Source organism: Dysidea avara, chromosome 15 (assembly GCF_963678975.1).
Source record: "Dysidea avara chromosome 15, odDysAvar1.4, whole genome shotgun sequence".
NCBI lineage: Eukaryota > Metazoa > Porifera > Demospongiae > Dictyoceratida > Dysideidae > Dysidea > Dysidea avara.
Window position 1 is genome coordinate 10,488,195 of NC_089286.1, and position 19,684 is coordinate 10,507,878.

At 38.3% G+C, this 19,684-nt stretch overlaps 1 protein-coding gene across 2 annotated transcripts; it reads left to right on the forward strand.

The window, feature by feature from the left end:
- Positions 1 to 105: 105 nt before the first annotated feature.
- Positions 106 to 19,100, forward strand: LOC136245735 (dynein axonemal heavy chain 10-like). 2 transcript variants are annotated; one of them, XM_066037218.1, is made up of 9 exons: positions 106 to 364; positions 6,791 to 7,141; positions 7,191 to 7,354; positions 7,505 to 7,726; positions 16,441 to 16,530; positions 16,583 to 16,773; positions 18,393 to 18,551; positions 18,671 to 18,785; positions 18,842 to 19,100. In XM_066037218.1, exons 6-9 carry the CDS (start codon positions 16,750 to 16,752, stop codon positions 18,850 to 18,852), a joined length of 309 nt encoding a protein of 102 aa, XP_065893290.1. In that variant the 5' UTR covers positions 106 to 364; positions 6,791 to 7,141; positions 7,191 to 7,354; positions 7,505 to 7,726; positions 16,441 to 16,530; positions 16,583 to 16,749; the 3' UTR covers positions 18,853 to 19,100. The 2 variants fall into 2 exon arrangements, with proteins under 2 accessions (XP_065893290.1, XP_065893291.1); XM_066037219.1 differs by lacking the exons at positions 106 to 364; positions 6,791 to 7,141; positions 7,191 to 7,354; ... (1 more) ...; positions 16,441 to 16,530; positions 16,583 to 16,773 and adding an exon at positions 17,914 to 17,962.
- The last annotated feature ends 584 nt before the right edge of the window (positions 19,101 to 19,684 follow it).

Below are 19,684 nucleotides of genomic sequence, written 5' to 3' on the forward strand. Positions count from 1 at the left end.
TGTCACTAACCATTCAGTGTAGTCTCACGTGGCCAGACCGCTTTTTCTCGGCATGGCGCTTTTCGATTTTAATTATAAGCACCTTCGAGCAGGCGCTTATAATTAAAGTCGATAAGCACCATGCGGAGAAAGAGACATTCAGTTCTCTTTTGGCTGCTGGTCACACTCACAGCTTAATGGAAGTCGACAAAGTAGTTCCAAGCGTTGAGGTTTGATAGGCGAACAGTGCAGCTTCAAAGCATTTACCATACCCGGGGAGATGATATCCAATGTACCAGACAAGCATGTGCATTCACACGTGCACTGCAGTTACACGTCATTGATTTCATTGCAAGACACTCCGACTGCAAAAGAGATTAAAATGGTACGTAGAGTAGCTGCTCATGGTCATAAACTGTACAAGCAGCCAAAATATCTTCCGAGTGTCTCGTGAAGTTATTATATTTATTACTGTGTAAACTCAAGTACAAACACACAGATATATTAGGTATAATTACATCATTAAATAATCAGCCAATTGCTCTTTTAAAATGTCTAAGGATGATATATGATTGGGTAGATTGTTCCAAAGTTTGATTGTTGGTGGTAGAAAGGAGTGTAGGAATAGGTTAGTTCTGGCTTGTGGAATTCTGTATCATTTGTGGTGTCCCCCTGGTGATTGATGTGAGTGGTAGGGTTGGGATCTCTATAATGCCTTCAACAAGTTTAAAAAACATCACTAGTTTGTTGTAGGTACGACGCTGATCTAGAGTAGGCCATTTGAGATTAGAAAGCATAGTAATAACACTACTATTCCAAGAATAATCATTAAATACATAGAGTGCTGCACTACGTTGGATCTTATCTAATTGTTGAATATCGCATTGTAGGTGTGGTGGCCATACAGGGGATGCGTACTCTAGGATTGGTCTTAAAGGACTTATATATAAGTTACAGAAATACTTGTCCAGAGTGCAGGAAAACGGTCGTGCAGAGAAGTGAAGGATTTGTCAAATAGTTTTGATGAAATGGCAAATAGTTTTATGTGGTGTGTTCTTGTGTAACGACTGCCATGAGTCCCATAGACCCTTTGTAGGTGAGCTGCTGCCATAGCAACATCCGCCATTTTAGAATACAACCCGTTTTTGCAATCCTGATGGTGTTGCTTTCTGTAAGGATAAAACAATACCCGGGAAGTAGAGCTGCTTCTTCTGCATTCTACGGCTAAGGTTAAACCTACGGTCTCTCCTATGCTATCAGGGTTGCACAATGGGTTGTACTCCAAGATGGTGGATGTTGCTATGGCAGCAGTTCATCTACAATGGGTCTATAGCGAGAATATCAAGACCGCCACATGCTGAAGTAGATATGATCTGAGAAGAAAGATGTCAATACGTCCCAATGCTATATGATGAACATGACGTGGAACTGAATTTCTACTGTGAAAAATGTGAACAATTGATGTGTCAATACTGTAGAATAAGATATCGTCTTAAGCTGTGAAGAAAATGGCTAACAAGCAGACAGTAGAATGATGATGGAACCAGTAGAGAAGATAATTGATGGACTAGCTAAAGCACACAAGAAAGTCTCCTCCACCAGGGATAAGATTGGATCTCAGGCAGAGTTGGGGGGTAACTAGGTACTTTTGTAACTAAGTTATGTAACATAATTATTACTTTTAAAGTGACTAAGTAATGTAACTAGTTACGTACACCCTTTGTAACTAGTAACTTGATATCTGTCCAAAAAGTAACTAAGTTACAATAGGTAAAGAAACAATAGTCAAACAAGCCAACATGTTAAACACACAGAGATCTCTATTTGGATTCAATGGATATGGTAGAAACTAAGGAAAAAATAGTACAGTAGTTTCTCCATAAATCAGAGCCATATAAGTACTGAGAATGCTTCTATATAAATGTTTATTTGAGTCCAAATAGAGATCTGTGTGTTTAACATGTTTGCTTGTTTGACTCTTGTTTCTTTGCTTTTTTTCAGCAATCTCTATTCCCATGTTTTAATTTTTTACACTAGTTTGTTTACTTTTTATAAATCCATTTACGGATAACCAACATGATAATAAGAGGTGCTGGTGGTGTTTGATATTACACAGTACTAAACAGTCAGTCATCATGTACAGTAGCTGTATAGTCAGCTAATACTATCAGAGTTAACAAACACCAGTGTATCATTGAATGTACTTTGTACTATACAGCTTTGACATATCCAACAATAGGCAGTGTACACAACGCTCTGGTATGAACTTAATATATGACTTCATATGTTCCAGTGGACCTATACTTCTTCCAAATTAACTTCTAAGGCTTCTTTTGTGAGCTTCCTAAGGTAGTATTTAGGTGTGTGTTCTACTAGGATTTTGGCAAAAAACAGGTGATCTTTATTATGAACCACTACTGTGGTTCATGATATACACTATAATAACTATAGTGATCATGCTTTAAAAGCCAGAACACTTTTAAATTTTTGCACGATACATGCCCCTACCACCACTGTCACAGCTTGTGTACGGTGGGTGCTCTGTTATATCCAAACACCTGTGTATCACAATTGTGTTCAGATGTCCAGATAAGTGAATCCCACTCATTTATCCACTTTGTTCAACCACTCTAATAGAGCATACAATACTCTAATAGAACAAGCAGTATAGTGTAAAACTAATAGAAGAGGCAGTCATTTGTACTGCTCAGATAATCAGGAATTCAGATATTCAAAGTCTAGATAATCAAGGACTGTATTGTCCTTCGTGATTCAGCTTGAGTATAACAGACAAAACAATAGCTGGAACTGCCACGGAATCAGGAAGTACACACATGTTTGATACCAATGGTAGCTATTTAGTACAGTACAGTTCAACAAACTGGTGATGGTGAACTATCTGGTCCAGTAAGTATCACAGTATAGTATTTGTTGCTTAATCACATTCAGTGTTCCAGTATGATGATCAGTTTATCCATGCTATTGTAGAGATGTACCGATAATTGGATCGGTGATCGGATCGGCTGCTGATATGGTTATTTCTGCCATATCAGTATTCGGCACAAATGCTCTGAGAACTGATGGCAAATATGAGTACCAGCAAAGCAGTGGTGTATCTATGGCAGGGCTTTGTAGGGCCTAGGCCCTGCTAAATTTGGCTAGTGCCCTATCAAACTGAAGACTACTAAACCCACAATCACCAACTTTTCATGGGTCATTGCATTATCTAACAAGTGAAACTAGTTATTCTCTACTAACTTACTGACCAATTTATTAGTATTGAGCTGTCACGAAGCCAATAATTACGTAGTCTTGTTGAGTAGGGTCTGGTGACAAACACAAGGGTTTTGGGACCTCAGCTGTAATGCGATTTAATAGGCTAGAACGACAAAGATGGCCAACTGGAATCATGGATACAAATGCATAAGCAATATGGTGGCGGGCCCAAAAACGTAGTGTAAGTCATCAGACCCTACTCACCTACTCAACCACGCAGTGAGTGGGGTCTGGGCACAAGACTAATAATTACGATGATTCTAATTAACACCCATCAATTGAGCACATGACTAAATCATGATAAGGACATGTCTTCCTAGTGTTTTTGTAGTTCATATCTATAGATCCTTGTAAGATGTCATCAGGTATAGGTGTAGTGTTGTCTTGTTCTAATGTTTTTAGTGTTACTGTACAATCTGAACAGGTTATGCACCTATCAATGTATTGCCCCACCACCCCACCCCTTGGGCATAAGTGGGGCTTTACAGGGGGAATTGACACGAAACTGCTGCCCTACTATGGGGCATTTGATGATCGTTATTATGCGCCCAAGTTTTTTTGATGCCGAAGGGGGGTAGTGGGGCAACACATTGATAGGTGCATTAAATTAGGCCACTCCAAGAAATTTCATTGTTTCCAATTTCCCACCCACATTCAGATTTTCCTCCTGCATGGTAATTCATTATTGCTGTCAACTGGACATTTTTTTCATTATTTATCCTGTGATTACATAGCAGTACTAGTTTAGCATTCAAAAGGCCCATTTAGCTGGCTTTTCACTGTTCAGGTTCTTAGTTTAAATATTTCTACTGTATTCTTACTTGTAGCTCTAAGATGTTAGTATTATGGGTCAGGGGGTATTGTGGGTCACATAGCTTAAAATAAATTTAAAAGGTTAAATCATGCAAATTTAAGATGAAAGGAATGTGCTACCACTGAGAAGTGATCATAAGCTAACCACAAATCCAATTAAGATGTTACACAGGACTTTAAACTATGTCACTATAGAAATACCATTCCAGATTAGCTACCTGTACCCCTTACCATGTAGTAAACAGGACAAAGATATGAAGTATACGTACTAAGTTAACTAAGGTGTTTTGACGGTCTTTAGAGTTCCTGCTAATGTTTCCACAACATTTACCATAATTTGACATGAAATGATGACTTTGTGAACATAGTGACTCATAATCCCCCCATAAGACTTGTAATACCAACACTTACATGGCTTCAGTGAAAAGTCAAATGCCCAATACTTGGTATGTAAATTTTAGAAATTTTTGGATAATGTAGCATATGGTTACACCTTTCCCTGCAAGTTTTGTAACTAATGTCTTTGATCAGGCTGTAGGACCTAGAGCTGTACCGATAATCGGATTGGCCAAAATATCGGCTACCGATATGGCAATTTTTACCAATATCGGCATCGGTACAAAACAGTATGAGGACCGATATCGCTACCGATATTTATACAGCAATAGTTTGTACATAAACGGATTATAATATTGGTTTTCTACGTTATCCATGTGGCTGTTCAGTAGCAGTGGCTTACTGTTCACTGTACAGCAAGCGCTACGCTACGAGAAGCCATACAAATGCACGCGATTCTAGTGTTTGTTGCTGGAAAGCTTATCAGTCTTAAATAAATGAAGCTGTTAGCTATACATATATAGTACCTTTGTAATATAAAAGAACAGTCACAGGATAACCAAGAAAACCTACTGTACCAGCTTTCACACAAGCCAATAAAATGCGGAGTAATGCAGAAATATCCGTTTAAGGCTCAATGGGAGTATACATAAAAATGTTTGTGTGTGCCTAATTGTCTGGATTGCACAATAGAAACCCAAGCCACTATTACCACAGGCATAGAGTGAGCAATGAATATATCCATATGTTGTTGTAGAGTAGGTAACTGTACACTTTTGCATAGATTAACTATGACTTTTGTTTGTAATGCAAATATCGGATCGATTATCGGTTATCGGCTTCTTTTGGTGGTATCCATATCGGATATCGGTACATGCTAAAATCCCATATCGGTACAGCTCTAGTAGGACCAGGTGTCCTACAGACCTTCAACACTTGTGCTGTAGAGCTTTAATAAATTTTAAAAAAAAAGGTGTGAAATATTGGGGTCATTGTATTAGGTGATAGTGGTGCTTTTAACTTAAGTGACTCTTAATTACCACAGCCACGTCTATAAACTACTTCATGAAAATCTAAAAGCATGTTTTTGTAGCTGAAATGGCCTCAGATACCATTTTGCAGCTGTTGAAATTCAAATTTTTTCTGGGGGAATTCCCCTGCCTTCAGCAGCATATACAGTGCCCTAACTGTGCCCTACCAATAGCGAAAGTCTAGATACGCCACTGCAGCAAAGCAATGAAAAGCCTTTTTTGCTCACTACAAACAAATAGAAAGTCTCTCTATACTATTTCATTAAAATGCTAAGTTACAAGAAGCCTTATGACTGCACGTGTAAGTACTGCTATTTGTGTTAGAATATTCTTACACAGATCTTCTGAAAACGGTAGCTGTTACACTTTAAGAATAAAGAACTGCATCACAGGAAGCTGAACTGAAAATCTGTGTATAGTAGCCATCTTGAAAACTAATCAAAACACGGAGTAATCCGGACAAGCCGGGGAGCATGTATTATTAAAATATTTGTGGTACCTAATTGTCTGGGTTATGTATTAGAGGCAACACCACCATAGGTGACCTATGCCTTAACAGCCTTATAGTTACATCACTTCTGTTTTCTCTAAAAATCGATGCATCATTCAGTAGCTATACCTGCATGTAGTTCTATTTGGTTTACATTTTACAGAATATACAATAATCAGATTGGTATAATCGGTATCGGCTCTTTTAGGTACAGATTAATAGGATATCGGTTCAACTGAAAAATCCTTATTGGTACACCTCTACACTATTGGATCAATTCAATTGAGTAGTCCCTATGATGTAGCAGTCACCAATAACAATCAGGTACTTGTTACTAACTATGTGATCACTGCATGTCCATCTTTACTCTTGATGGTAACTATGTGGGCAAGATTGGTACACCAGGTAGTAATAGGGGTCAGTTATGTAGTTCATCCAGTGTGATTGTTGACTTGTATGGCCACATAGAAAGTTGTAACAATTGTGTATCAATCTTTTTGACAAAGATGGTGTCAGTAGGTTCGTGGATCATACACTGCTTTGGGTCCAGTGGCTCTATAGTGATAGTCAATTTTCATCTCCTTGTGGAACAAGTCCTAATGGTAGTATTTCTGTCTGTAACCACGATAACAAACGTTTATGAAGCCAAATGACTTAATGATTCTATTTTTTGAATAGTCTGATTTACTAGAAGATCACATCAAATTAATACAGGAGTGAAACAATTAAACTGGAACTCTTTGAGCATTCACAACTTTATTGTCAAGTGTGTATGAATGTGTGAATTTTAATTTGCCAATATAAACCAATGGCGTGTGTGTTCTATTAGAGTATTTGTCCATGCAATGACTTGTACATCTTATAGGCACTGAGCAAGTTTGAGTCCCTATCCAGTCAGATACAGAAGAATGGTAGTGATATTGATGAAAGACTGCACACTGTTTGTTCTGCTCTGTTGTTTAAGCTTCCCCCACCAAAACCAGGATGTGAACTCCCTGAAGCAAAGGTGTTGAGTAACAAGTATTTGTGTGTACATGTGTGTGTTCTTGGCATAAATGTTGCTAGAAACTTGTATGCTTCATTTATTACAGAGTGTCAGAGTGCTCGTTGTACTTGTTGTGGTATACATTAACTCTGGCAAGTCTCCCAGACTGAAATCGTACTATGCTCACTGGGAAAAAAAGATCTTTGATGCTATTTCTAAAGAGTGTTATAGGTCAGATTGGTGTAAATTTTAAGGAATTTGTAGTCCTATTTTTCTATAGATGGTGCTTGGAAGTTTGAACTCTTCATCTTACCATGTGCTGGGCTCTAAAAAGCCATTGTTCATAGATGAGACATTACTGTCAGCACCAGAAGTGGTGCTTCATCTGCCTGCTAATGAGCTGTGCAAGTTGATGATGCAAGCCATGAGGGATGTAGTGGAAGGGTAAATGTAGCATTCAATATAGTCTATTGATAAACTATATTTGATATCTAATGAGCTGTGCAAGTTGATGATGCAAGCCATGAGGGATGTAGTGGAAGGGTAAATGTAGCATTCAATATAGTCTATTGATAAACTATATTTGATATTCAGTACCAAGTTGTTCCCACATTGGAAGAATGGTTCTTGTATAGAGGAAACTCCACAACAAGTACCTGGACAAGATGAGCCAGTGACGTTCACATTCTTCTCAGACATCAGTATGCGCCCTGATGTGGCAGACAAAGCTGCTATGGTACAACAGAACATTCAGGGGAAATATTGAAGTATCTGTCAGTGTGGAAGAAGTATAGACCATTGTGGAAGCTGCAACGAGTATGTTGTATACTGTGTAAAAGTGTGTATGTTCCAATGATGGTTTCTTATTCTGTGAGCATAAACAATTCTTTTGTATGCTACACTGTTAGAAAGAAAGGGAAATAGGAACATGCTGATACGCCACACCATGGGTATCAAGACACATGGTAGTGTATCATGCGGCCCAAGAAGCCGGCGCGCAACACCCGTGAGTATATTGACACGAAGAACGAAAACGCAATTTTCGCACCTCCATAGCTCTGTACTGCCTTGATGAAACAAGACGAGTTTTGCTGTGGACACGCCCTCCAACGTCAGTACTCCACATTCCAAGTTTGAGCAAAATCGCTTCAAACGTTCCCAAGATATGCGACTTCAAAAGTTGGCTTAGATTCTTTGTTTTTTTCTTCTTATTTTTCTTCTTTTTGCACACTTACAAAAACTGCTATAAAACGCAAACGCCATATCCAATTGCCTTGAAATTTGGCACAGAGAAGGGGGGTATAAAGGCGCATCTCGGTACCAACTTTGACTGGAATACAATAAACAGGCAAAGAGTTATTAGCAATTAGTCACGAAAAATAACACCTATATGTTGTCATGCCTACAGGGTAAACCGCTTATGGGAAGAAGCTGAAAATTGGTGGGTGAATAGGTTAACTATTGAACCTCAAACCTTTTGTGGTTTGAAAGAAATCGAGCTAAAAACCAGGAAGATACAACGAAAAAACCAACAGTGTGTAACAATTATGCAATCGAGACTAGCTAATAAAAAACGACAACTTGCCAGGCCTACCAGAAAAACCACTTGGGGTAATGCTTTGTACAGATGGAGTAATCATCTTAGAAAGGCTCTTCAATGGTGTATAAGAATCAGACTTAAAGCCACAGGGTTATAACATGAAATCCAACTTGGTGTAGCAAGTGAGAGATCAAGATACTCTAATAGAGCAGTCATCCTAATAGAACAGTCACCCTGAAGAGAATTCAAGAGATCAGCTACAAATAAATCACCCTGTAGAGAGTTCAGCTACAAACACTTCACCCTGTAGAGAGATCAGCTAGAAGAAGTTACCTTGTAGAGAGTTCAGCTACAAACAAATCACCCTGTAGAAAGATAAGTTAGAAGAAGTCACCTTGTAGAGAGTTCAGTTACAAAGAAGCCACCATGTAGGGAGTTCAGCTACAAACTAGTGACCCTGTAGAGACATCAGCAAGAAGAAGTTACCTTGTAGAGAGTTCAGCTACAAAGAAACCATCATGTAGAGAGTTCAACTACAAACAAGTGACCCTGTAGAGACATCAGCTAGAAGAAGTTACCTTGTAAAGTTAAATAAAAATAAATAAATAAAACCTTGTAGAGAGTTCAGCTGCAAACAAATCACCCTGTAAAGAGATCAGCTGGAAGAAGTCACCTTGTAAAGAGTTCAGTTACAAAGAAACCATTCTGTAAAGAGCTCAGCTGCAAACAAATCACCTGTACAGAATTCAGCTACAAACAAATCACCCTGTAGAGAGATCAGATAGAAGAAGTCACTTTGTAGAGAGTTCAGTTACAAAGAAACCATCTTGTAGAGAGTTCAGCTGCAACCAAATCACCTGTAGAGAGTTCAGCTACAAAAAATCGTCCTGTAGAGAGTTCAGCTACAAGAAGTCACCTTGTAGAGAGTTCAGCTACAAAGAAACCACCATGTAGATAGTTCAGCTGCAAACAAAGCACCCTGTAGAGAATTCAGCTACAAACACATCACCCTGTAGAAAGATCAGCTAGAAGAAGTTACCTTGTAGAGAGTTCAGCTACAAAGAAACCATTTTGTAAAGAGCTCAGCTGCAAACAAATCACCTGTACAGAATTCAGCTACAAGCAAATCACCCTGTAGAGAGATCAGCTGGAAGAAGTTACCTTGTAGATAGTTCAGCTACAAACAAACCATCCTGTAGAGAGACCAGCTAGAAGAAGTTACCTTGTAGATAGTTCAGCTACAAACAAATCACCCTGCAGAGAGATCAGCTAGAAGAAGTTACCTTGTAGATAGTTCAGCTACAAACAATTCACTCTGTAGAGAGATCAACTAGAAGAAGTCATCTTGTAGAGTGTTCAGTTACAAAGAAACCACCATGTAGAGAGTTCTGTAATAAATATATGTATTATATATATAATTTGTACATTTAATGATAAAATTAGAAATATTTAAAGTATTTAACATTTGCTTCATCTTTTTGTCTTCCTGTGGTAAAGAAAAAAGGATAGGTTTAAAAAGCCCCAAAGCCAGCATACAAATACAAAAAGAAGTGAAATCCAATCCAAAACAGCCAAGCTGTAAAAAAAGAGTGCGGCCCTGAGAAAGGCTATGGTGAAAAAAGATGTGAAATCCAAGGTGGCGGCCAAGAAATGGCTGTGATGGTAGGTTAATGGTAAAAATTTAATAACACCAATTCAGGTGAATTTTGTGCCAAGACCAAGCAGCACCAAAATTCACCTGAATTATTGTTAGGCCACTCCAAGTCATACCTTAGTTTCTGGTCACTCCCTAACCAACAAAAGGATGCGGGCGGGCGGATGATCAGGACTTCAGGACTATAGACTCTTACATATACACCAGTAATGTATACTGTGATGACACACTGTATAGTATTATTATTTGCACAATTTAGCAGATTCATGTTGATTTTATATTTAGTCAAGCTTAACAAACAGCATAAGTAGTTATACTTCTGCAAAAATGCACTAGGAAAGTTGTTGATGGATCATGGCTAGCTACACTGCTTTAAAACAACTGAGCACAACAATATATAGCTAAGCACTATAGGAAATGTATTGCCCATGTAGCTTTGCAACTGAAATGCCTCAATAGGTATGTCAGGAAAGTAGCTATATCACTATGATTTATCAGCTAATTTGTTCAAATGATCTAAAATGAAATTACACATCAGAAACTCCTTCATTCAAATGTGAACTCTTGTTGTAAACCTTGAGAAAAGTAACTGTCAAAGTTTTGAGTCATTGGGTGCTCCAGGTTAGTGTTTTTCAGTGATCATGTGGGAAAGTTGATGTTTTAACTAAGGGCTTCTACTTGCCAATCATGGACCATACAATTTTAGTCGTCCAGGGGCAGACCCAGACTTTTAAAAAGGGGGGTTCCACTTTGAAATTGCAACTTTAGCCTAGCTGTGTAAGTTGTCACCTGTTGACAATAGCTGCCACCTCACCAACTATATTTCCTTCCTTATTTATAACTAGATATATAGCTTGCTACACTGCTCCTGAAAAGACTACTGTGACTGCTCTATTAGAGTATCTCGATTTGACTGCTCTATTAGAGTATCTCGAGTGAGAGAGGCTTTTCAAAAGGGGGGTTCCTTGGAACCCCCCTGGATCCGCCCCTGTCGTCCAGTGGAAAAGTTGAAGTTTGAGCGCGCAGAATGTTACCAGCTTTCCGTACCAGTGTTCATTGGTAAGTAAGTCGAAGTTTGGAAGAATCACTAGGCTAATCAACATATGAATTATATTCTTATGTAACTTTTAAAGCTATGGCCTATCTGATGCTATTAAGTTAGTGGTTAATGCTACTCAAGCTACTGGTAACAGAAGCAGCATTAATTACAGCTATATAATCAAGGACAAAACTAGTCAGAAACATTATTTATTAGTGCGGCATATATACCTAACTGTAGTTAAGGGTAGTATGACTACTCTATTAGAATCCCTGACTGCTTTATTAGAATATCTCGATCTTTTGCAGCAAAAAAATCGGTCTCTTGCTGGGTCACGTGCACTTAAGCGTCGTATATTATAATAGTCCTCATAAACTGGGGTTCCAGGTTTTCCATGCGGGCGGGTGACCAGAAACTAAGGTTTGACTTGGTGTGGCCTTATTAAAATTTTTACCATTAACCTACCATCACAGCCCTTTCTTTGCCGCCACCTTGGATTTCACATCTTTTTTCACCATAGCCTTTTTGAGGGCTGCACTCTTTTTTTACAGCTTGGCTGTTTTGGATTAGATCAAGACACACGGTAGTGTGTCGTGCGGCCCCAGAAGCCGGCGCGCCACACCGTGATCAAGACACACGGTAGTGTGTCGTGCGGCCCAAGAAGCCGGCGCGCCACACCGTGAGTATATTGACAGGAAGAACGAAAACGTCATTTTCACGCCTTTGTATCTCGGTGATCACTTATCTGATTGGAACCAAATTTGCTACACAGTTGCCCGCCAGCCAAGGGAGTCTACATTCCAAATTGGAAGGAAATCGCTCCAGCCATTTCCGAGATACGAGCTGCCAAAGTTTCGTTTTTTTTTCTTCGTTTTTTTCTTCTTCTTCGTCTTTTCGCACACTTGCAAAAATTGCTATAACAAGCAAACGCGTACTCCGATCGCCTTGAAATTTGGCACACAGAAGGGAGTCCAAAGGCGAATCCTAGCATCAAATTTGGTACAAATCTGATGAATGGTTCAGGAGTTATGACCGATTATTCGCGTAAAACAAGATCGATTTGTTGTCACGCCTACAGGGTAAACCGCTTCATGGAATGAGTTGAAAATTGCTATGTAGATGGAGTAATCATCGTAGGAGTGCCTTTTGGTGGTTTGAAAGGAATCGAGATAAAGACCACGGAGATATGACACAAAACCCAACCTGTGTCACAATTACGCGATCGATTTTTATGAATAAAAAAGTATTAGTTTTCACGCCTACTAGGCAAACCGCTTAGAGCAATGAGCTGAAAATCGGTGTATAGCTGGAATAATCTTCATAGAAAGTCCTTGCAGTAGTACAGAAGAATCGGATTACAAACCACTGAGTTATGATTCGAAAGCCAACTCCGTGTAGCAAATGCGAGATCGAGATACTCTAATAGAACAGTCACCCTAATAGAGCATTCGGCTAATTTATTTACTCCATTATAGAATTTTATTACATCACAAGTTATTCTGTAGGGAGTTCAGCTACAAACAAATTACTCTTTAGAGTGATCAACTACAAACAAAACACTTTGCAGGGTGTTCAGCTGTAACAAATCAACCTTTAGAGCAATCAGCAATGAACAAATCAACACAAATCTACCTGTAGAAAGATCAGCTAGAAACAAATCACCCTGAAGAGAGTTCAGCTACAAAAAATCACCCTGTAGAGACATCAGCTAGAAACTAGACACAATGTAAGGAGTTCAGCTACAAGCAATCACCCTGTAGAGAGTTCAGCTAAAACAAATCAACCTACAGAAAGATCAGCTACAAACAAATCACCTTATAGAGAGTTCAGCTACAAACAGATTACCTGTAGAGAGATCGGCTTCAAACAAATCAACCTGCAGAGAGATCAGCTACACACAAATCAACTTGTAGAGAGATCAGCTACAAACAAATCACCCTGTAGAGAGATCAGCTAGAAACTACACACAATGTAAGGAGTTCAGCTACAAACAAATCACCCTGTAGAGAGATCAGCTACAAACTAGACACAAAGTAAGGAGTTCAGCTACAAGTAAATTACCCTGTAGAGAGTTCATCTACAAACAAATCAACCTGTAGAGCAATCAGCTAGAAACAAATCACCCTGAAGAGAGGTCAGCTAGAAACTAGACACAATGTAAGGAGTTCAGCTACAAGCAAATCACCCTTTAGTGAGTTCAGCTACAAACAAATCAACCTGCAGTGAGATCACCTACAAAAAAGCACCTTGTACAGAGTTCAGCTACAAACAAATTACCCTGTAGAGAGATCGGCTACAAACAAATCAACCAGTAGAAAGATCAGCTACACACAAATCAACTTGTAGAGAGATCAGCTACAAACAAATCACCCTGTAGAGAGATCAGCTAGAAACTAGACACAATGTAAGGAGTTCAGCTACAAGTAAATCACCCTGTAGAGAGTTCAGCTAAAACAAATCAACCTGCAGAGAGATCAGCTACAAATAAATCACTTTACAGACAGTTCAGCTACAAGCAAATTACCTTGTAGAGAGATCGGCTGCAAATTAATCAACCTGCAGAGAGATCAGCTACACACAAATCAACTTGTAGAGAGATCAGCTACAAACAAATCACCCTGTAGAGAGATCAGCTAGAAACTAGACACAATGTAAGGAGTTCAGCTACAAGTAAATCACCCTGTAGAGAGTTCAGCTAAAACAAATCAACCTGCAGAGAGATCAGCTACAAATAAATCACTTTACAGACAGTTCAGCTACAAGCAAATTACCTTGTAGAGAGATCGGCTGCAAATTAATCAACCTGCAGAGAGATCAGCTACACACAAATCAACTTGTAGAGAGATCAGCTACAAACAAATCACCCTGTAGAGAGATCAGCTAGAAACTAGATACAAAGCAAGGAGTTCAGCTACAAGCAAAATCACCCTTTAGTGAGTTCAGCTACAAACAAATCAACATGCAGTGAGATCACCCACTAAAACGCACTTGTACAGAGTTCAGTTACAAACAAATCACCCTGTAGAGAGATCAGGTAGAAGAATTCACCTTGTAGAGAGTTCAGCAACAAAGAAACCACCATGTAGAGAGTTCAGCTGCAAACAAATCACCCAGTAGAAAGATCAGCTAGAAGAAGTTACCTTGTAGAGAGTTCAGTTACAAAGAAACTATCATATAGAGAGTTCAGCTACAAAGAAATTACCCCGTAGAGAGTTCAGCTAGAAGAAGTCACCTTGTAAAGAGTTCAGCTACAAAGAAACCATCATGTACAGAGTTCAGCTACAAAGAAACCACCTGTATAGAATTCAACTACAAACAAATTACCCTGTATAGAGATCAGCTAGAAGAAGTTACCTTGTAGATAGTTCAGCTACAACAATTCACCCTGTAGAAAGATCAGCTAGAAGAAGTCACCTTGTAGAGTGTTCAGTTACAAAGAAACCATCATGTAGAGAGTTCAGCTGCAAACAAATCACTCTGTAGAGAGTTCAGCTACAAAGAAACTGCCATGTAGAGAGTTCAGCCTCATACAAACCACCTTGTAGAGAATTCAACTACAACAAATCACCCTGTAAAGAAGAAGTTACCTTGTAGAGAGTTCAGCTACAAAGAAACCATCATGTAGGGAGTTCAGCTACAAGAAACCACCATGTAGAGAGTTTAGCTGCAAACAAATCACCTGTAGAGAGTTCAGCTAGAAACAAATCACACCGTAGAGAGATCAGCTGGACGAAGTCACCTTGTAGAAAGTTCAGCTACAAAGAAACCATCATGTAGAGAGTTCAGCTGCAAACTAATCACCCTGCAGAGAGTTCAGCTACAAAAATATCACCCAGTAGAGAGATCAGCTGCAAAAAAATATCCTGTGGGGAATAATGGGCATGTAATAAATATATGTATATAATTTGTATAGTTACTAATAAATTCAAAAATAATTGAAGTACTAAAATTCTTCTTTAAGTTCATTTATTCTTCCTGTAGTAAAGAAAAAAACACATGGGTTAAAAAAGCCCCAAAGCCAGCCATAGGCTGGCTTTGCAGTATACAAATACAAAAAGAAGTGATATCTAATCAAAAACAGCCAAGCTGTAAAAAAAGGTGCGGCCCCCAAAAAGGCCATGGTGAAAAAAGATGTGAAATCCAAGGTGGCGGCCAAGAAATGGCTGTGATGGTAGGTTAATGGTTACATTTTAATAACGACAATTCAGGTGAATTTTGTGCCGCTTGGCCTTGGCACCAAATTCACTTGAATTGTTGTTATTAAAATGTAACCATTAACCTACCATCACAGCCATTTCTTGGCCGCCACCTTGGATTTCACATCTTTTTTCACCATGGCCTTTTTGGGGGCCGCACCTTTTTTTACAGCTTGGCTGTTTTTGATTAGATATTATTAACAGGAAGATAGAAAACATGTTTTTCATGCATGCATCACTCCATGGTCCCTTCTTGGAAAGTACACAATTTTTGTATTATAGCTTAGGCACCTTACATTCAAATTCCAGCAAAATCACTTTATGCATTCATGAACTACAAACCTTCAAAGTTAGGCTTATTTTCTTTGTTATTTTTTCTCCATTTTTTTCTGCATGGGGACCTAATTTTTCTGGTGCAAATCTGATCAGTATTTACGCAGTTATGGATGATTATTTGTATTCAAAAGATTTATTTTGTCACACCTGCAGGGTGAACCACCAAAGAAAATTTGTTTATGTATAGGTTAACTATCATAGTTCAACCTTTTGTAGTTTAAAAGGAACTGCAGTGAGTGCTACAGAGTTACAAAGAAAAAACCAAAAATCATGGGATTCACAATATTCTCACCAAGTAGCAAAAAGTGCACAAAAACGTTGTCAAAAAAGTTGTCTAAAGTTTGAACTAGGGATGTCCATACTTAACTCCACACCGCAAATTTCACAGCAATCGAGGTACAATTTCATGTTTTATACTAGCTTTTGAGAGTGTGTGAAGGCATAGAAAAATTAAGCCCCTGCAAAATGCGAAGAAAAAAAATTTTGAGGGCCTGTATTTCACAAACCCATATGGGATATTGCGTAAATTTGGTATGTGGAGTGCCGAAGGTGGAAGGCAGCTATAATGCAAAACTTAATCAAGGACCATGGAGTGATGCATGTATAAAAGTACTTTTCTTTCTTCCTGTTGAAGTACCCATAGTGTGGCATACTGGCTTTCTTGGCCACACTGTTTGTCTTGATCTATAGCTAATCACTATTGTATTGAAATAGGTAATAGCACAGTGTTTGCTTATTTTTATCCAAATTTACGTGTTCCTACAGGATATAATGTTGGAGAAATTTGCACAGAAGGATCCCTCCTGTACCTCGTATGATGAAAAGCTTCAGTTTTATGATGCATTATCAGAAGAGGTATAACATATTGTATATCTCAGTATAATTCATTAGTGTACTGTTACAACAGGTGATGACTCAGCCAATGAAGAAGGAGATAGATTGTATTATGTTACATCTGGAGCCACTGGCCTGTACTATCAAAGAGAATGCTAGGACCTGGGTGACATCACTTGGTGACATCACTTGGTGACATCACTTGGCAAGTTATTAAATGATTCTGCAAAGAGTAGATTAATGCAACTGGAAGACAATTTAGAGGTACATATTAATATAGTGTGAAGAACATGGTACTGTATATTTGGATAGTGATTACAAAAATTTCAAGAATTGTCATCTGTTGTCAAATAAATACAAATTGAAGCTGAATGGATATATATGTACTAGATAAAGCACCGTCGCGAGTGCTATATGGGAAATGTAGCACGAAAAGAGTGGGTGAGAGACAAATATAGCATGAGACGAAGCCGAGTGCTGTATTTCCCGTATAGCAGAAGTGAAGGCAGTGCTTTATCTGGTATAGAAAACTGTCAACTTGAGGTACACACAAGACACACGAAACAATTAGAAACTCACGGAGTAGTGTTATCATCGGTAGAATAGACATTGCGCCTGTGTTTTGCCTGTGTTGCACTGTGTTGCGCCTTCATTAGTTGTTTTGTGAGTCTAGTCCATCTTCTCAACAACTAAAAGTTTTTGATTGTGGTGCTTTAATAAGCATATTTCTGTGATATTCCTAGGACTCATCCATTTATGTGAATAAAACGTAGTAAGAACGTTCACTGCTGCTGACCACAAGCAACCATCATCAAAATCTTCAAGTGTGTCTATAAATTAAATCCAGTGGTTTTGCTCTTACTGGTTGGGTTGGCTGGTCAACCAGCACAGTCAAGCTATCAGCCTACACTGGCTTGGTTGATTGGTTGTACTGGCCAGAATGAGTGATTATACTCACTCAAAGTAGGCTATCAGCCTGCAAAATAGGCCTGGCAGTTCTATAACTACCTGATATAGAACTGTGGTCTATTAAAGTGTTCTATAACTGCCCATAATACCATACCTGTTTCACTGTCCATTCAAAAGTCTCAATAGTAGCAGTGAAATTTATCCCGTATTTCACTGACAGCAGTGAAAAAGTTGTAATTGTAATTTCATTGGCTAGAATTTATGTTAACAGTGTAGCGCCAATTAGTGTTGACGCATGTTTAGTACATAGTGACAAATTGCATACATAGCAACGCTAATGCACAGCATGCGTATATGTAGGAGTATGGTATTAACTGGGAATAGCATGGGTAGCAGTGAAATTTGGGATAAATACCACGAGAACACTTGTGCTTGTATGGTGAATATAGAACACTTTTTTACTTTGATCCTCCCATGCAAAATTCTTTATACAGCTAAGTTTCCTGCCGACGATTATCCTTGCATACCACTTTGGATGAAAACAGTATGTTGCAATCAGTAGTCCTTTTTGATGTGACCAATTATAGTTTTTAGTTCAATCACAGACAGTGAGCATGCAGATTATGGCTGGCAGATGAGATTCAATACCAAGTTCATGTCATATGGTGACATGTGACTTCATAATAAAAAGAATAGCCTTGTGCTGTCTGCTTTAATTTAGTAGGGAGGCATGCTAGACATTCTTAGATTTTACAACATGTTTGCAAGTTGGCATTTTTCAAAAAGTTAACCATTTGAAAAAATATATAACTCATTATACGATAACAGGAGTTAATTAACTAATGTAAACATTTGTTTGTTTTGTGGTGTACATTAATGGACTGGTATGTCCAAACTCTCTAATAGAACATACACTTGCACTACTTTGATTAGCTAATACAGTTAACAATTATTTTAATATCACATTTTCTTAGGGGTTGTTTGCAGATCTGAAGAGACCACCTGATACTTTAGAAGATCTCAAATTTGTTCTCAGTGTTATTGCCAATATTAGAGCAACTTCTTTAACTGTGGAATTGAAATATCGTGACATTCGTGAGAGATATCGTACTCTAGTGATGTATGATGTACAGGTACTTACACGTGTGTAAATATACAGCAGTGTTCACCATTATATGTATACCATAGTATTTATGCATGTACAAGTGTGCCATGTTAATTCATAGTACATTATTCTGTGTTATATATACAGGTTCCCGAAGAGGAGCTTAAGTTGTCTGATGGACTAGAGCAAATGTGGCTGGACTTGTTCAAGGAGGCTAAAATGGTTGACCATAGTCTAGTGGCTGAAGAAGAAGTTCACAATAGTCAGTAGTACCACACTACTATATGTAATGATCACATCACTTCCTCTATTATGTAGATAACTTGTGAACAAGTGAAGGAGTGGTCTGGGACATTGTGGGCTAATCTGGATATTGAACAACTGACTAATGGTATTGATGAGTTTACAAGAGTATGCCTTTCGAACTTCCTATCTGCCGCATACTGGAGGAGAAGACTAAAGAGTTGATGTTGTTTCTCTATTGAAGAATGATGCTTTAAGGGTGTATGTGTGTACATGCCATTGGTTTGTAAACTGTATAATGATGCAGCTTATAGCAGTGTAATTAAAAAGTAGTAATTAAAAGACAAAGTATATAGGGTTCCAGTGGTAAAAAGTAGTGTTCAAGTTGACAAATGTAAAGACAAACATGTAGAGTTTTTAGTATTGAAACTTAACAGGTGAATAGTGTACTTTAACTTCTAGGGTTGAACTTAAAATTTAGCGGTGCATCACAACATATTAAAGACAGGTCTATATAGACAGTAGACACACCTTGCAATTGGTATATATCAGCAAGCAGGAGTAATCAATGCAGTATGATTGTGCCAGGGAATGATGTTACACCTGTAACAGGTTTGGGCAGTTATATGGAAATCAGCCTTATCAATGTCACATTTTACAACTCAAATATTTATTATTAAAATGAGGCATTCCAAACTACCAATCAGCTTTACAATGATTAGAATCATTAGTCATGATCAGTACCTTGAATTATTACAACAACTTCTATGAAATATTTTAACAGGTACACAAGTGCTATAATGGTGACAGCAAAGTACACATTTCTATACTACTATGACACCTTAGATCAAAGGAAAACCAGTGTGTATATATATCACATATTGCACCATCTCAAAATGTTAATGAGATATATGCACT